Source organism: Ceratotherium simum, chromosome 14 (assembly GCF_057802395.1).
Source record: "Ceratotherium simum simum isolate JZ-2026a chromosome 14, ASM5780239v1, whole genome shotgun sequence".
In the NCBI taxonomy this organism is placed as follows: Eukaryota; Metazoa; Chordata; class Mammalia; order Perissodactyla; family Rhinocerotidae; genus Ceratotherium; species Ceratotherium simum.
The window spans coordinates 52,442,703-52,463,193 of record NC_141913.1 but is presented as its reverse complement, the minus strand read 5'-3'; the positions used below and the strand labels follow the sequence as shown (position 1 = coordinate 52,463,193).

The 20,491-nt window shown below is 34.1% G+C and overlaps 1 protein-coding gene across 1 annotated transcript in view; it reads right to left on the bottom strand.

Annotated features, from left to right (window-relative positions):
• Positions 1–20,491, bottom strand: part of CDH7 (cadherin 7) — a 125,204-nt gene that overhangs the window by 41,244 nt on the left and 63,469 nt on the right. Inside the window, exons 5-6 of the mRNA XM_004422624.3 lie at positions 16,034–16,201; positions 13,361–13,548 (exon numbers count right to left, since the gene is read on the bottom strand). Of these exons, the coding sequence (XP_004422681.3) occupies positions 13,361–13,548; positions 16,034–16,201 (356 nt within the window). The remainder of the gene's footprint in view (positions 1–13,360; positions 13,549–16,033; positions 16,202–20,491) is intronic.

Sequence of the window (20,491 nt, the reverse complement as noted above, 5' to 3'; positions counted from 1 at the left end):
GCTGTGGAGGGTAGGAGCCAACCCTCGGCAAGAGTATGGCTCCAAGTTGTCAAAGTACCTCCTGTCATGAACATACATGAAAATTCCCTTTTCCTTTGGGTAAAGCCAATTAGCAAACACAGATGAACTATGATTCCCCCAACACACAACTCCAGCTCTTAAAAATTCTCCAGCCCTTTGTTTCATCTGAGTTGAGTTTCGACTGAATTCTGGCCTCCTTCCCCTTGTGCAACATCCTTGAAGTCTGTCTTCCTGTTTAACTTTGTCCAGCGCAATTTTTGCTTTGACAGTTGCAAGAGATTTTAGTAGTTATATGAAGCTTTTATTTGTCATGATTTTTTTTGACTCATGAAACCTATATCTAGATATGGGCAATAAGTTATTATTATTATTTTTTGTATGAGAGGAAGATCAGCCCTGAGCTAACATCTGATGCAAATCCTCCTCTTTTTTGCTGAGGAAGATTGGCCCAGGGATAACATCAGTGCCCATCTTCCTCTAGTTTATATGGGATGCCACCACAGCATGGCTTGACAAGCGGTGCGTTTGTGCGCGCCCGAGATCTGAACCTGCAAACCCCGAGCCACTGCAGTGTAGCACGCGCATTTAACCGCTGCAACAGCTGGCCGGCCCCAATAAGTTATTTTCTATAGAGAAGAAGGTAAGGGAAAGATATGTTTCAAATTATTATAATATAATTCTATATTTGGAGGGCACTATGTTGACACCCTCATAGAGGCTTATGGGTTAAGGGGGAGAAGAGCTCTGGAGGTCTTGCCAGCTCTGTGGGTGTCCTCTGCAGGGGACTGACCCTTTCATATCTGTCTCACTGTGCTAGCCTTTGAGATCTACGATAGAAGCCAAATTTATTAATCTTACATATCTCCAGTAGGTAACAACTGTCTCAGATATAACAGACATTCACTGATGGCTGAATGAAGAAAGAAAAAAAAATCTAAGGACAAACAAATCATTTGAAAAATAGCAAAGTAAGAGTGAGCAAATTTAGAATAAGCAAAAAACAAGGTTACTGGGTGTCTCTGTGTCCATTTTATATTTCTATGAGAGTCATTATAATTTTTTTGTGTGTGTGTTAGGAAGATCAGTCCTGAGCTAACATACGTGCCAATCCTCCTCTTTTCGCTGAGGAAGACCGGCTCTGAGCTAACATCTATTGCCAATCCTCCTCCTTTTTTTTGAGAGTCATTAACTTTTAAAAAATTAGACTTTAACACAGCTGCTTATCAGGTATTTGATACAATTATTCACATTTTGCAAACAGACTATTACCACTACTGTGAAAGTATCTGGTGCTCTATAGGTAAATTGAGACCCTGACAAAAGTTTTATGAATAATTGCAGGAATGTTTAAGCCTAAAATGTTAAATTATGCTAAGATATTAGGAATAAAATAAAGATATAAATATCAGGAATTATTATTTCCATTCTTTAGCTCCACAAGTGTCCTCAGACTCCTATGAGTACTTCAACATTTTAACCTAGATATAATGAGCCTTCACTATTTGGGGAAAAAAAAAAAAAAACCAATTCAAGCAGGTATCATAGCATATCTTCATTTTGTAACATTTTTTTTTGAAAATTTAAGACCATCAACTAATTGTAAATACATTTCAGATTGTTAGTTGAATTTATCCACAGAGAAGTAGCAGCATAAACTGCTAAATATATTTTCCATTAGCAATACACCTTTATATAGTCCTCACTATGTGCAGGCTATTGTTCTAAGAGTTTTACAATATTAACTTATTAACTGCTCACACTCATTGATTCTCACAACAACCTATCAGATAATATAGGTTTTAACAGATCTTTTTTGACAAATCTGGAAACTGAGTCAAGGAGAGGTGGAGTTTCTTTGCTCACAATCACACACAGATAGTGTGACTCCAGTGTCTTTGTTCCCACAGACTAAACAAAAAATCAGAATGAATTGGAAGTATGAATCAGATAACCTAAAACAAAAAGAGTAGTAGTTAATCCCAGGATGATGACAGAGGAAGACGTGGGAGAATTCCTGTAAAACTGATGTAGAAAACAAGCAGTCCATGTTGGAGTGGTGAGAGGCAAGAGAGAAAAATTGAGGGCTGTTATCACCAAAACGTCCACTGCCATCATATATTATTTTTCACTTGAGCACAGAATGCCGAGATCAGCCTACCCAGACTCTTATCCATACCCAGCTCATGAATGTTTTGCTTTGCCTTTCATGCTCTGCTGTCTGGGTTAGCTTTTCCACTCACAGAAATGTTCCACTTTGACTTCTGTGTTAATTTCCTCCTGCTGTGGTAAAAAACTACCACAAACTTAGTGGCTTAAAAAACATCAATTTATTCTCTTATAGTTTGGGAGGTCAGAAGTCTAAATCAAGGTGTTGGCAGGGCTGCATTCCTTCTGGAGGCTGTATTCCATTCCAGCTTCTAGAGGCCATATGTATTGTTGGCTCATAGCCTCTTCTTGCATCTTTTACAAAGCCTCACTTCAACCTCTGCCTCTGTTACACCTCTTTCCTCTGACTCTGACTCTCCCTGCATACCTCTTATAAGGACCCTTGTGATTACACTGAGCCTAATGAGATAATACAAGATAATCTCCCCATCTCAAGCCCCCTAACTTAATCACATCTACAAAGCTCCTTTTGCCAATGTAAGGTAAAATATTCACAGGTTCCAGGAATTAGGATATCAATATCTTTGGGGGGAGGAGGACACTATACTGTGTACTGCAACCTCCTACTGTGAATTTAGGTTTTATAAGCAGAAAATAGAAAACAAGGCTTGCATGTGATTATATTCCTGCCCAGCATCTAAAACCTGATTCCCACTACAGCTCAGACTGATTTCCTTACTGTGCTGAAGTCTATATTTCCCAGCATGCACTACTGACTGTACCCAGTGACTTCCATGGAGGGTCCCATACATTTTCAGGGAAAGGGAATCCAGATTATGACCCAGAGATAGTTTAGTTTATGTTTTCCTGGGAACCTTTATCAAACAGTGGCAAATATTGATTGATCTTGATCCATACAATTACTTTGTGAGTAATGTTGATGCTGAGAGAAGACTAGAGTGGAAGTCAGCTGACGTAAGATTCAATCTTTTTGCCATTTCATATAAGTATAACCTGAAGTTTTTTAGTTTCTCTGGAAAAGAGCTGAGACTCAAATCTTTTTTCTATTTTCCCAGAGTCCATAGTATCTTATAACTTCTCTCTTCTCATATATGTTTCCCCCACACTCCTTGAACCTGGGCTGGCCTGTCTTGCTTTGGTCAATATAATGCGGCAGAAGTGATGTTCAAGAGACCATGCAGCTTCTATTCTTGCTATTCTTAGGACAAACTCAGGTTAGCTACTGGATGATGAAAGGCACATTTCCAGCCCCCCTTGTTGTCCCAACAGACAGACAGCCACCTCCATAGAGGCAGAGCCCCCAAGCTAGCCAGTAGCTGACCACTGACACGTGTGTGAGCCCACCTAAGACCAGCAGGAAAATCACCCTTCTGAGCCCCCACCTAACTGCTGACCCACAAAATCATAACCTAAAGAAATAATGTTGTTTTAAAGCACTAGGCTTTGGGGTGATTTGTTAAGTAGCAGTAGACAGCTGCTACAACCATGGAGAGAAAGAGAGAAAGAGTTGATATCTTCAGTTTTTGACATGTGGTGGCAGCATATTCAGGTAAAATGAACCAAAATAGACTTGAAATAACCAAATGAAATAGTAGGAGAGACGTCAGATCTAGACATGGGAATTTCTTTGAATTACAGGCCCTTAACTCTTCTAATCATTTCCTTATTGGTTATGTCCTGTCTTTACTATCTAACATAGATTCCAGGATCCATCAATTCCCTCCTCTATTGATAATAAATGCAATTCCTTTTATTTATCTGAATATGAATTTTTCTTTACTTGATTTGTTGATCAGTTATTTTTAAATTCTCTTAAAATACCTTAATCCTGGAATAAAACAATTTGCCTTCTCAGAATCTTTCTCTGCCCTGCTAACTTAAATTTTTCAGTTTCACCAAGTAATGTCTAAAGCATTCTTTCCCTCACTTTACATACATGCTTTATGGGTGTTCTCAATTGTCCCTTTATTTTTAATTGCCATGAATTTGCTGATGACTCTGAATCCTAAGATTATATTCTAGACCTCTTCCTTGAGCCACAAACCTTTATTCATAAACTCTAGAAGTATTTACCTGGATATCACAGGTACCTCAAATGTAACACATTCCAAACCATATCAATCATCTCCACACTCCCATTCTGAAGGAACAGCACCATTATTCATCTAATTACTCATACTAGAAACATCAGCTTTGTCCTTAAATTCTCTCTACAACTTTCCCTATACAATCACTAAATCGTCTCATCTATTTTTTAAATATCTCTTTCTTGGAATCCTACCCATTGAAACCAGTTTAGGAAACAACACAACTTGGAAAAATACAGAAAAAAGGAAAGTTGTACATTATTTGTGACTTGTACTAAGCATAAAATAAAATTCATGATGGACTCACTGGAAAATGTCTTTGACATACACATATTCTGAAAACATTGCTCTGATAACTGTTGAAATCAAAGAAAACAGAAAATACTCCTAAGTGAACAGGGTCTTAGTCTCTTTGATCAAGTCTATAAAGTGTTGACATTTACATTACTGTCAACTGTCTTCAAAAAGTGTTGATTTCTTATTTTCTTTTTAAGACCCTAAATTAATCTCTAATCCTGTCTATTCAAACACGGGTAAATTTATATCTTAATAAGCAGATAATAGCCCATATACATGCACACATGGGCATAATGATTAAAATGATGTTAGGATCTACTTGTATATACACAGTAAAAATAGGTTATTAAATAAATTGAAAAATATAACCTGAAATTGACAAGTTCACTAGAGTTACTGTATTAATCTTATCACATCCAGCCTTTAAAACTAAAATAATCCAAAATTTATGCTTTTTCAGTCAAATGAGAGAAATATCTTGGCTCCATTTTGAGAAATGCACATCCACAGCAGCAGGATTAATTGAATAAAATCATTGAAAGAAAAATGTAATGAGAAGAAGAAAAATAAATTGGAAATGTTGTTGGTTTTATTTTCCTCCACCAGACATCAGCAGCATTTTATTAAATACTGAAATACATACTTGACTATGGAAATTAGCCCCTCATTATATTTGCAAGTAGTAGACAAAGGACACATTTCAATAACAAGATAGTAAACTCAAGAGCTTAGAAATCTGTGCAGCTGAATTGAAGGTTGAAAGGACACTGCAATTCTAACTCTTCATCCCCCACAGCTAACGGAGGCTAGCCGCATTATCAATACCACCACAATAACGCTCTATTATTTGATGGTTTTGACTTCATTCAGCCTTTTTTAGGGTATGAATGTGAGGAGATTATCAAAATAGCACAGCAGAACTGGCCTGAAGAAGCTCAAATATATTATTTGACAGAGTGACAATGTGAGCCACCAAACAAGCCATTCATGTGCCAGAGACAGGATGTGTACTTATCCTTCATAGGAAATGCATTTTGAAAATGCTCATTTTTTACTGTACTGCAACTCTATAGTAATGCATTTTATGGAAGCAAAATTCTATATTTAATCCCAACTGAGGTCTTATATTGAAAACTGAAGATTATTATACGAAGGATTGCCATATCTCAAAAGAAAAATAAAAGACTAAAGTTCCTACACTGTGAATTACGATATGGAAATGTAAACAGAAAGAATTCTAGGTGGAAAGAAAGACATAGTTTTCACTCACACAGGATAATACTTATGTTTACACTTTCTGAATTTTGAACCCCTATGTAACTGGTTATAAAAAGTTATCATCAAATCATCCATAAATGGCCACAGAAATAGCTTGTACTTTGTTTAAAACTGTAGTTCTGTAATCATTTTTTTAATATTTAAACTATATAATCCTGTTTATTCTTAATGTATAGAAAGTATAATTAAATTATGAAAACTCTTCTATGGCAACACAATCTTTAGCCTTGTGGATTCTGCATATTTGGTCACATTAATAAATATTTTTTACATAAGACATTGGAGCAATAATAGCACAACTGAAGGTAATTTTTCACAATTCTGTACTTATTTTTCTTTTTCTCATATATCTTTTTAAAAAAGATTGTTTTTCTGTTCTTTTCTCCCTGCTCCTAAGTTAACCTGTGCAAAGTACAGCATATGTAAATATTTCAGAATATGATAATAATTTGCTCAAACTGGAATAAATCTCATTATAACCATGTTGGTACATTGTTTATGAAAAAGCAATAAAGTTTTATTATACTATAGAGTACAGAGAAAATAAGTTCAGATGATTCTCAAGCATGGTTCACAGGTACAAAATAACCTAATTCCAACAGAAATGACTCTATCTAAACGGACACTGGAATTCTATTATCCCAATGTAAAGTAATACTTAGGGACATTCAGAATCATCAAAACAAATACATTTATGTCTTTAGCAAAAATCTTGTCAACATCCTAGCAGTGCCTGGTTGTAAATGTTTTCCTATAATTAGGAAAGACTGGAAAACCTATCAACAAATGGTTCATTTTTACGGACTTCCCATAGCATTCTATTGTTTATCTCAGTGAAAATTTAAAAATATTCTGTGAGCAATTGAAGAAGGCTTCATTTGTCTTCTCTCAGAATTTCTTGGTTCAAGTCAGAATGCTCTTGTGATTCAGATTCAGAAATCCATTCTGGATTTCACAGATGATTCCACTCTTCTATAATACAAAAAGAATTTATGACACTCACATACTTTTTTGCAGACTCCACTCACTGTGAGGGGTCTCTCAAAATGTTCTACCTGGAACGGAATACAGACCCCAATTTTACTGAAATCTTGATAAGTAGAACTGAAAATCAAAATTCTGTCCTTGAGGGCCAAAGCAGTTGTTAGCTCTGACAGAGAGAATCAGAAAATCTTAAGGACAGACTTCCTTCATTCTGAGAAAACTATTCCAAAAGACTTGAGTTTAAAAACTGTAAGCAAAGACACTCTTCTGAAATAGAGAATTGAGATACGGTTGGCTTCACGATGGAAAAGCACTTGGATTTGGGGGTCAAGACTGTGTTGTGAGGCCAGCAGACTACATTGCTCTTAGATGGAGGATTTTAGGGGTGTGGACGAGAGGGATGGGTATTCCATACACACCTCCTAGTGGGTTGAAGCTGTGTGGTTGGATTGAAGGCCAGGAGTTCATACAACTGTTGTCATGATCTACAGTGAAGCTATTGATTTTTAACTCACTTTTGTAGCTCTCATTATTGAAAGCTCTCATTAATTCCAATCATTCTTCAATGAGTTCTTTTAGAAATTCTAAATATATAGACTCATTCTTGATTATTTTATGGCTTCCTTTCAATTTGTTGTATCACTCTGTCTTATTCTCTTAGTAGAAGGTGGATTCTTTTCAGACTAGTTGGACAAATAAAAATGAAACTGTGTTGAGTTTTGAACAGCAATTTAAAAAAAAGGATGGATTTAAGAATTGAGAAGTTAGAAGCAGGTCATGAGCTCAGAAGCTTTTAAAATAGTTTCAGAGTGAAGCAATGATAACCAACCTTAGGATAATGCCAAAGAGAATAGAAAAAAAAAAATACAACCAAGAGCTATTATGGATCAATAAAGGGCAAGAAAAGAAACTAGAAATGACTTCAAGGCTTTAAACTTACTACTAAAAAAAAAAAAAAAGGTGTGCTATTTGACTACAACCAGGAAAGTGACAACATTTTAAATCAATATTGATACTGTGGGGATCAGAATTTGCCACCCCAAAATGTGTCTCTTTGGCTTATTTTTAAGAACAAAAGACTCCCCCCTAACTGCCTAAATGAATTTAAGAGAGAAGGCCTGTTCCAGGAAAGAGCTATCGCCATAGATAACCGTCTGTGATAATTTTAACTAGATGTGGTGGACAGGGAGGAACCTAGCAAGGGCCATTTAATCAAAGTCCTCCCCATGTCCCATTGTCTTTGCAAGGAATGGCACACATTTGCTACCAAACATTTGCTTTTCCATCTCCATGTGAATTGCTTACCTCCCCTTTGAAGTCCCAAACCACTACCCCCAATATCCTCCTTTGTCTTTAGCCGAAGATGGTATTTATCGTGGTGGCTTTGGCCATTTTGGTGAGTTACTCAGTTTTCCTGGGTTTCTCCCATGTATACGTTATTAAATTTGTTTGATTTTCTCCTGTTATTCTGTCTCATGTCAACTCAATTCTTAGGCCAGCCAGAAGAACCTAGAGGGTAGAGGAATAGTTCTTCTGCCGCTACAATACTCATTACAATAGAGTCCTTTGAAAAGAAGTGAAATGCTTGAAATGAATTAGAATTATCACAGACAGTTCCAATAATAAAGCTTCAAAAGAAATTAGAAGATATAATTTTCTATTCCACAGTATATTTTATTGTAGCTGTACCTAAAATATCCTTTAATATTTATTATTTATAATCCATTCTTATTTGCAAATCATTGTACATGTATGTTCCTATTTACTAACAGCAGCCTTGTGAAGGAGGCATAAAGGCATGAAGGAGCCCCTTCACTTACATCGCCTCATCTGGTGCCAACAGTCCCTTCCACGTTATATTCCAGTAAAATTGTCCTAGTTTTAATTCTCTAAACTTAACACGTTCTCTCTTATGGTGAATCTTTGCACAGGTGGTTATCTCTGTGAGAAAGTCTCCATTTCCCTGTCTACCTGGTGAACAGTGTTATTCATCCACAATTCTAGTGCTTCCTCAGGCCATGTTCAAATCTTTGAGGGATTAGGTGGGCCTGACCAGCTGGCTGGCAGATGGGACCTGAGCTCTCTTGGACACTTCGACAGAGCCTTGGATATTTACTCAAATCCTTGTGGCCACAGCTAAGCCTATGAAAAAACCACAATATTTATGGAACTGAGACAACTTCATTACATTTTTCTTAGACCAGCTCCCAATACTGAAGAGAAACATACACCCTTCCTTGAACAAGAAAAACAAATTGTTTATACAGACAATTTTACTTCCTCTGTTTACCTATTTGTTTTGAAGAAGGAAGAATGGGAGCAATTTTCCAGACTTGAAAGATGAGTTAGAGTAAGTGGGCCTGGGAGCAGAGCATGGGAGAGTCCTACAGGTGGAGGGAATGTTTGAAGAGCTAGAAGAAAATTTATGTTGCTTCCAGAAATTAACAATGGCTTAGTGTCTACTCTGATTCTATGAATGGAACTGAAGAATAGCGGGATATGTATCCCGACAAACACGAGTTTAAATAACTCTAGGGGTTGCATAGTTCTTTGATGTCATGTCAGGAGTTGGAATATGAGCCTGACATGACGTTTTTAAACAGGACAAGCCCTGGATTAATGCAGGACCTTAGTACAGTGTTTAGGCGTAGTTGCTGCACTTAAAATGTGAACTACATTTTTGAATAAATTAATAAAATAATTTCTTGAGAATGATAAAATTATGGAATAGTAGTTTTTCATCAAAAAACTATATTAATCTATAATACCATAAACAATTTTTCAAGTGACAAAAATTCAGTAATCACTAAGCTTAAACTACAGAGTAAATATTTCCACTACTTTTAATCCACTCTGATAGAAACCACTTATTTACGTTTGTTTATTTCAATATTGGTGAGAAGTCAAAGTTGGATTGGTTAGATGCTGGAATATATTAGTTGGCAATGAAAAATTATAATTTTTAAAAATGAGTTTGAGGGTGGAGGGAGTTTTGGAAATAAAAATTAGACTGATATACACCAGGGAATTACTCCAATATCTATTATTTACCCAGAACTGTGAGGAGGAGGGTAAGAGGAAAGTGTGAAGCAACATTTGCTAACACCAAAGATTTTTAGTGTAAAGAAAACCGTGAAATTTTATTTCCACTTATTTCTATGTAGATATTATCTACATGTTATAAACTCCATAGGTTTGTTTAAATATTACCTTTTTGAAATAGCCAAGTTTCAGATATCCTGTCTTAATACACATGCATTCTATTATAATGAGTTAACAATCATTAAAATTTTTCAGAACTACACTGCTTAAGCTCATGTTATCTGTTACTATAGACTATTTTGCTTTCTGAATGCAATGGTTCTGCCTCAGTATGGTAAATACATCCTCCACATGAAGATAAAACTTCAATATCACATCAGTCTTCCACATTAGCAAAGTTAGAGCAAACTTAACCATCTGAGAAGTAATAAACCATTACTCATTTCTTAGTCTCAATTATTGTTCATATAAACAGAATATTTTACTAGACTCAAAATGATATATAAAATCAAGTTAGCACTCAACACCTGGGCTTTCAAGGGATTTCTTAAGAAGCCCTGTATTTAACCTAAATGTGTTTTTTTTGGACCTTGATAGCTGGATGGCCGACTCGGTTCTAAATTTGTAGTAGTTCACAATGAATAAGATTTGTTTTATTAAATTTTTTGCTGTTTTTTTATGCCAAGGCAGTAAAATTGTGAAATTTTCCACCAACATTGTTTCTCAAGGTTCTCCTCTACATTGAGTGTGCTTAATTATTCCAAAATTATCATTGACATCACGTAAGAAAATAGACAGAGGATGAGAAACAACAAAAATTAGAAAGTACTCATATATTATAAGCCACTGCAGAAAAGAAAATTTATTTTTACTTGCCAAGAATTTAAACTAAAAATAACACAATTTCAATCTCATGTTTAGCATAAGGAATTATTAAAACACTTAGCTAACGTCTCATACAATGACTGATTGATAAATATTTACCAATTATTGAGTATTTATTAGGTGCAAAACATCACTCAGGTGGCTGTGCATGGGTAGGAAATCTCCCATATGAAAAATAAAAAATCCAATAATCTAAATGTTTAAAGCATTTGGAATATTTTTGAATCTTAATTCATTAGACAGGTGATGATGTCTTTTTTAATACCGGAGAGAGCTTCAACAACACACGAAATTTGAGCCCACTGACTGACATCTCTGTGACTTATTTCTGCATCTGCACAAGAGTTTTCGTCTACAACAATACTCAAAGTAGATTATAAAGTGCTTTTAATGAAATATATTTTGCTTTGGCCTTTTAATAATATTTTTATGAATCTAGTAACATTATAATTATAACAATAACTAACACGTTATATATTTAAAAAATCGTAAAGATCAAGAAACAATTACTGTTAACATTTTCATGTTTTTCTTGCAATTTTTTATTCTATGTAAATGCAATTTTCATAAAATTTGAAACATAAGATTTGTAAAATTTTGAATACTGCTTTTTTACATAATATTTTATACAATCATTTCCCATATTACTTAATATGCTAAGTTAATGTCACCACAACATTTCAATGATGTACAAGATTCCATAATAAGGCAATATCATTAATTATTTAATCATTTCTTCTTTTGTTGGACATTTTATAATGTTTCCATATGTTTGCTGTACTAATAATAGCTTCATGAGATTGTTGAGAAAATCAAGTGAGATAAAGATTTTAAATTACTCAAAATAAACTCTAGAAGATATTGATGACTACCTATAACAGTAATAATAATCTTATTTTTATATCATTATGTTACAATTAATTTTCACCTTACTGTTCTGTCATGAATTTTATGCTTTGAGATTAAATGCGTCTTATCTAGATTTTTTATAGTTTTTAATAATTAATTCTCTGAAGCTTCTAGAAATAATATTAAGGAATTGAGGATAAATTTTTTTCTATTACTGAGTCAAATATCTCCTATCAAATATGTATATATTTGTAAATATATATTTCTTCAATGATTTATTCTATCTCAATATAATATATAAAATATATGTATGTGTTCAATAAAAACAATTTTAGGGGCTAGCCCGGTGGTGTAGTGGTGGAGTTCGCGTGCTCTGCTTCGGCGGCCTGGGGTTCGCGGGTTCAGATCCTGGGCATGGACCTGCTCACCGCTTATCAAGCCATGCTGTGGCAGGCATCCCACATATAAAGTAGAGGAAGATGGGTACGGCTGTTAGCCCAGGGCCAGTCTTCCTCAGCAAAAAGAGGAGGATTGGCAACAGATGTTAGCTCAGGGCTAATCTTCCTCACCAAGAAAATAATAATAATAATTATAATTTCAATATATATTTAAAAATTCTTGAATATGAGTAGATTGATTTCAGATGAATCTTTGAAATCTTTGAGCAGCATTGTACCTTACTGCACTTCTTTCATTTTAGACAACAAAAGAAAACATTTTACCAACAGTTGGCCTATCCTAGTTATTGAGACTTTTTCACACAGATTGTCACCAGCTGAGCTAAAACAGCAGCTGTCCACTGGAAATAATTGCAGAAATATTTTGCCCATTGGTCTGAAATCAAACATATGTTTTCCTATAACAACTAAAATATGACTTTCTTTATTGATGTGTGTTAATTGAGTAATGTTAACTACAGGAGTACACACCTGGATGTCAGACTGGCATAAAATCCCAGTATCTCAGGGGTTGGGATTTTCATATATACTTTAATTTTTAGTGTTTCAAATATTTGAGAAAATGAGACTATTTTCTGGACTGATTCCTTTTGACTTATTTTTTTTTAATTTAACATTTGTCAAAGATCATGTTTACACAGAGGAGAGAGAGAAAAGAGCTCACTTTCCTTATGTCTAATCAGTGTTGGGAGATAATTTAAATATATCATGGCAAATAGTCTTTAGTTTGGATTATAATGACTTTCTATCTCCTTTGCACTTATATTTAAGGGATTACCATAGGCTTCACAGCATTCCATGCCCAGCTTGTATGAATTCTTCAAGCACTTCAATTAGTATACATTTTAAAAAGGAATAATTGGTAATGTAGCAAGTCTTCAACATTTTGGTTTATATTTCCAAGTTTGTTTATATTATTTTCATGTATGTGGAGTGCTTGTCTAGTCTGCTTACAAAAGCTTTTCGTTGATTTTAGGGTTTCATTACTGCAATAGTCAATGAAGAAGCATATTCAAGTCTTCAAGTAGGTCATTTAAAACAACACATTTGCCAGCGTGCCTTATCGTTACAGAGATATAGACAAGGGCTGTGTGTTTACTCAGAGAACAGAATTGAAGGGGTGTGATTACAAATGTCATTCAAGATTCCCTACGATTCTGACACCTAAAAATAAATGCATAGCTTTTCTTCCTAAAATTAAAATAACATTGGTTCCTCATGGACCTTCAGTTTGTCTAATACATTCTTCCATCAAAGCAGATGGCTTCTCAGTAGAGTAATCTCTGTGATGTTACCTTCATAGAAAATAAAAATAAAGAAAGAAAATATTACCTTCTGTATAGTAATGATTCCTTCCTGTGTATCTTTGTCAACAGAAATCTTGAAAATGCCTAATCCATCACCATCCACAATTTTGTACTCCATTTCAGCATTAGCTCCTATATCTGCATCAGCAGCTTTAATTCTGGCCACAACTGAGGCCACTGGCAATGATTCTGGGACGTTATATTGGTAAGACCCTGTGAAATTCAAAACAAGGAATGAACAAAACCAAGCTAACCAACAAAAGGTTAACTATTAGGTTATTTTGCATCATCTTTGATTAATTTGTTTTATCTTTTATAAAGGCAATATGAGACAGATGACAAGTTTCATATAGCCTCAAGGAATTTCATGGGAATGATTAGATAATAATCAGTATGTGACAGCGGAAACAGATGATCTGAGGAAAGGCAAGAGAAGAATCACCATTCTGGTATTTCTAGTGGTAAGAAATATGCTACTTTTAATAACAAGAATAAAATTAAAATAATTATAAATATAATTAACATACAAGCATTGAATATAAACAATAATTAATTAATATATATATAAATATTAAAAATAAAAATTGTATAGCTTAGGCTTCAAATGGGCAAATACAAGACTAAATAGTTCTGACTACTTAATGTTGGATTTACTTAGTAGTAACTTTTACTAAGAAAGTTTCAGAAAACTGGACAAGGAAGTTTATGAAAGCCTGTATTAGTCTTCTTTTAGGTCATAAATTTACTGAGGATGAGAATTATTTTTGTGGGTTGTATGTAGGACTGATCTGGGGTACAATGGTACAAGAATAGAGGCAGTATTATTTGAACAGGAGGAAAGAAAGCAAAAAAGGAAGAACAACTTTTTAACTTTACTTAGTAAAAACTCCTCTTCACTGTCTCTCAACTCAAAAAAAAAAAAAAAAAAACAGTTTGGGAAACAGATGAAGTATATGAACCATCCCTTGAAAACTAGGAAATTCCCCAGAACACTCCGCTCCTTCACCATTTTTCTCTAATCATCTACTTTTTCTGCTTCCTCCACCCCGTTCCATCTCCTTTTGATTGTTAAATGTGGTACATTTTCACTTTCGTATGAAGAGAAAAGAAGGGATTATCTTTGAGAGGGATAGAGAAAGGAAAATGTATCCATATGAAGGAACTATATTTTAGGCTGAAAATTATTGCTGTTTGCAATTTTCTAAATTTTGTGAATAGTTACTGATTTTTTTAAAAAACAATTACAATATGTACTTATCATTTTTGAGTAACCTCTTTCATACATCCAGAAGCGTCCTCGGTAAAATCTAAAAATTTCAAGGTTAGAATAGTAACTAAATGGTAGAGAAAATTCCAGCAAAAATGAAAAGTTTGATGACATATCCTTGGCTTCCCTCACTTTAATAAGTAGGAGATTATCTAATAAGCTAGAAAACCTTTGCTCTATTTTATCAAATCGTGACAACTGAAACCGCAAAAATTCTAATTACCAATTCTTATCACGCTAGGCTTAAAGAAAAGAAAAACAGTTGATTTTATCATGAGCCCAAATAATTCCATTATTATTTTATTTTATTTTTTTTTAAATTCTACAATCCACCTCTCCTCCCCCATTATAAGCCATCAAGAGCACACTTAAGGATAGGTTCACTTTTTTAAATGCTAAGCTTAGGGTAAGTTTTCTTTATTTTGCCTGGAGGTATTGAAATGACTGCTGTACAATAATAACATAAATATTAAAATATGTAAAATAAAAAAGAAACATATAAAGAACTAGTATCTGAAGGAAAACACAGTGACATTCATATTTGCAGAGAAAGTTTCCTTGTCGAAATCATTTGCTTCAAAGATCTGTTTGTAAGGGAACTTAGTTTCCCATTTCTATCAGACAAGCATTTTAGAGACACTGTCGTCTGTACAATTTCCTTATTTTCTTGAGCATTCTAAAAAATACCACAAACACTTACAAAAAAGAAAAAAAAAGCAACCAAAAGAGAATGAGGTGAAATGCTTTTTACAATCAGACATTTCTCCCTAAAGAAATTTTTTTTTCCTTTTTCTTGGTTAAGTCAAAAGCCACTTTGGTCAAAGAAACTAAATTGAGGGCATATGGTTTTCTAGTTCTTTGGATTGATTTCTTTTGAAACACTTGCGTGTTTGCACAAGAAAGATGCGGGAGAATGGCCAAAGGCACATCCAACACACATGAACTGGTTAAAATAAGTGTGGAATCAAAAATAAAGAAGTTCAGTATTCTTCTATTTTTACTTTAAAAATAAAGCAATGTTTTACAAAATATTTAAAATATTTCTAAAAAATAAAGCAATATTTTACCTTAAAAATAAAGCAAATAATTGGCAACAATCTTATAATCATAAAATGTATAAAAAATATGTCTTAGAATAAAAAGATTAATACATAAACAAACTTAATTGTCCAGTATTCAAAATGTGAAGAAAGAAAAACCATAAAATATTTAAGATAGAAGTAATACAAAGATATGATTGCTTCTATTTGCTTTCAATACCCTTATAATTCCATATTTCTGAATTAAAATCAAGCCACTGATAAAATAAAATTGTGAGAGAATGTAGTCAGATTTGTATGAGAAGTATTCGGAAAAATTCCTTTTTAAAGACATTTTTCTAGATTGGCGAGAAAAGTAAGTGCACTTGCAACATTGAACAAAATAGCTTACTTCGAGGAAAGCGAGGCGGGTTATCGTTGACATCGGTTAGGGTCACGGTAACTGACGTGGTTCCTGAGAGTCCTCCGTTTTGACCAACCATATCCTTTGCCTGAATAACAAGCAAATACTGGTCTTTAGCCTCTCTATCCATGTTTGGAAGGGCGGTCTTGATGACTCCTGTAAAATTTCAAACCCCAGTAAAATGCATCATGAATCACGGCATTTATACTAATGAAGAACACTGACATAGGTAGCAAGTCGCTCTTTTGAGTTGTTGCCTTATTTGTTGTTGTTTTATTTATTTTTAATAATTTTAATTCATATTAAAGACCAAAGAAATATGACAATTATATACACTATTATGAAACAAAAAATACTGTAATGTGAAAGAGCAGAGCTTCTCAATTTCAGATAGAGAGGATTATCTTTAGGTCTTGAGGAAATATGGTTGAAGAAATACCAACTTATAAATAAATAAAATGTACTGGTTAATTTTTAGTCATCTCTCATTTTTCCTTCCAATATCAGTATGTATAAGTGAGGTTTCATCCTTGCACATTAATTATGATGGAGAGAGGTCCATAACATCTCAACAAATCAGCAAAGAAAACACTGCAACTTCATCCTCTCATGGTTTTGCTTAGTGGCATTATTTTTGAAAGAAAATAAAGAATTATTAGGAGAGAACTCTGGTAGTCTAAGTTACTCACTTATTTTTCACACCTCTAATTGTCTCTTTACAAGTGATACTGTAAATAACACTTTTCCAAGGCAAAAATCATCATGATGTTTGCAAAGTAATGCAGGTGGCAAAAGTAATTTCCAAATACTTCAAGTATTAAACATATTTTTGACAAGAATGGAATAATTGGGAGAGAATTGAATTTAAATAAGGACCTTCAAAAAATAATTGATTCCTAGTTCTATGACATTTGCTAGCTTTTTATTTTTAAGTATAAACTGTCATCATTTGGAAAAGAATTCTCATGCATTGGATTTGATTTGCATTTTGCTATATACTATATAGACACACACACAGCAAATTAACACTATGTCTCTGAAGTGGTAAAGACCAATCTTATCTAGTCAGATCCCTACAGTTGTCTGAGATTTTCACGGAAGATGATAGCATTTAATTTCAATAATCAGTAATTTTAAGCGACTTATAATAAGAAGAATATATCCTGTAGCTCTTTAGAAAAGCAACTGGCTAAGATTTTAGGCTTTCTGAATAATAATTTTTCTATAGATGTATCATCTGACCCAGTAAACCAGAACTTTTCATTTGTTTATAATCCATGCTTACAAAAAGTATTACGCATCTGAAAAATATATTTATCACTGTCACTGTTCAAAAACCGTCTGGTTTTTAGTCTGGGAATAAATTTTCAGATTATTCTCTAATGTCCTATTAGCCATTGATGATTAAAAAAAAAAAGCATATTCTGTTACCATGGATCTTAAGACTTCGTATGTGTACTACACGTAACAGATAAGAGCCATTTCTGAAATCTAGCCCAGCTTAGGGAACCAATCACTGGAGCCTGCATTCTACACAATGAACTTTGTTACAGTCTCAGGAGTCTAGGCAACCAGAGGACCCACAGGGCTTGGGGGATTCATGCTGTGTGGGTTTGATATACACTGGATGTACAAGGTGAATCTCTTCCTAACAAGTTTATATTTCTTTCCAAATTTTCTGTCTAAGCCTTGTATTATGTACCTGTAAGTGAAGCATATAACGGAATCATTAAAAGATGGAGAAGAGCCAACGATAGTAAAGGTGGAAGCTTTGGGAACATCAAAGGATTCCAGAGCTGGTATCAAATGAAGAGTCCCTGAGGAAGGGATTCTTGTAACCTGTGAGGGAACATCCTCAGCAAGCCCTGACAGGAGTGAGGGTCCTCCATACCATGAGCCATGCCACAGAACAGAATGTGGGAAGAGGGCTTTGTTATGACTATACTACTTACATAAAATTATGATGTAACAGGTATGCATGTAATGTATAATACAAGTACCATGTAGTCACACCTTTGTGTTGAAGAAAGAACTTCAAAACGACAAGTGATATTTAACACACAAACCATTTTCCAGAGCCAGCTTCATGGCCTTGTGACTTGACAGTCACTCTAGCCCCATGCTTGGTTTCTTGCTCTGCTGATGACATCTTGAAATCTTATTAATTTTAGAACAAGAAGCCTGCATTTTCATTTTGACCTGCAAATTATGTAGCCAGTCCTGCCATATATAAAAATAGATCAAAATGGGATCTATTTGCTTGCAGGTTACGGAATAGATCAATATGTTAGAATAATCCTCAGTCTCCCAGGAAATGTGGGGACATTATGAGGATAGGTGATGGGATTCTTCGCAGCCCTTTTAATGCTGCATTATCTTGTTTCTAGTTTCTTGTTCTTGTTTCTAGTTGCTTGCTGAAGTAAATTGTCAACACTGGTTTTTGCAGCTACTCACATTCTTGTTTGATGGGTGGAGAAAATAAGGTAGAAAATACAGTTACCCTCTGTCATTTGGCCTGTAAGTAGTGCTACAGATGCAAATGTGGTCACAGGTTTCAGCCACGCTAGGTTAATGACATGTGATTAATAAATAGTAATGGTTATTATTAATATTATTCTTTTTTTTTTAAAGAAAATAGAAGTTAAACAAATTTACAGAGAGGTACCTAACAGCGATTTCCTGGCCTGTTTTTACATAATCTTGATTTAGCATATTTTTAGCATTTTTCCTGTCAAAAGTTTCACTTTCTTCTCAAAAACTCTTAGATTTGGTGATGTGGAAAATAATGTTATTTCTCACATAAATAAGAATCAGACCGACACGAAGTGAGGAAGACTAACTCACACTTGATTTACAGCTCTCCATATCCTTAAAGACTGAAAATTTTCCATTTTTGACAGAAAATTACTGCTTTTTGGCAAAAAATGCATTCTTCATATTATGAATTGTGGAGAGGACAAAAATTCCCAGAATATCTCTGCTCTAATGATTATGGAAACAGAAGACCCAATGATTACCATGATTATAGCATTAACAACTCTGAACAAAACAAAATTAAACTAAACTTTCTTTATCTCCTGTAATACACAATCCTTGAGCTTCTGAAATTGTGATTAAGTTTGAAGTACTAATAATGTGATCCCATGACACAGACTATTGTCCAGCTGATCAGTCGGTGAGGCCTTACCTACACAGGGCTTATGAAAAACCTATTATCTTACAACAAAGCTAAAATCACAAGCCAGTCATTACTAGCAGCAAAATATTTAACCCTTGGGATCAGTACATGGTATTTTGGGACAGGTTATATAATGCAGGAGGAGTGTATAATTTGTGAGCAAATTGTCAGAAACTTGTCAATGTCTTTCTAGACTATGAAGAGGAGACATATAAGGGAATGGGTGGGTGTTTGAATTTAGGTTTCTCAGATCTATGATTAAATCAACCACGAGCACACCTTCCACATTCACAGGATTCATATCATAAATCAAATACTTTCACTTACTTCTTCAATACTTGCTTAATCAGAACTATTTCTACTTTATTAGACCTTCCAGGTGGCTTCCAAACCCTACCACTACATTGATATAAAATATGCAATGCGGTCTTTATGAAAATTCTAATGAATGATGAGCTAGGATTGAATTTACTTCTCTGCTCATGCACATTACAATTGTCATTCTCAAAAGACATTTAAAATATTTATGCCTCACAGTGATGTGAGAATGAATTAATATTGTCATTTTTTAAAATATGGAAAACAGGCTAAGTGGCATTAAAATATTCATTTAGGATCATAGGTACTATCAAATATTCATAATCATAAACTTGGCTATTTTAAGAATTCTTCTCTATGATAAAGGCAAAATTATTAAAATGTAGAGAAATTTTGGATTTTCAGAGTGATGAAGAATATCAATGGCACCCACCCATCTTCACACTCACCACTCTTCCCTACACACAGAGCCACAAAAGCGGAATAGATAAAACATTATTTTATAACTAAGATAACAGTGCTCCAAATTATAGTCTTACTTAATGTAAACTATTTCAGCTTAAAAGCAAAACAGAACATCTAGCCAACCGACCAAATACTCTATCTAGGCAGTCTTACAACTCATAAAAACTACTTTTCTCCTAAAATTAAAAAATAGTCATTTCATTTTGTTTTTGATTGAGCAGATCATCATCCTAATTGTTATGTTTAAACTAATTTCCCTGAGAAAACCAGCCTCTGGAAAGATAAACTGAACCTATTACCTATTCTATTGCATGGCAGAGAGATATCTGTTGGAGATTTAAATTTTACTGTGATATAACTCCTATGTGAATTAATTAAAGAAAACAAAACAAAAATAAAACTTAAAAGTGAATAATCAATATTTTCTTATATAGTCAGGAGATAGCAGCTGAAATACTTTTTAATATATAATATTTTGTTTAATT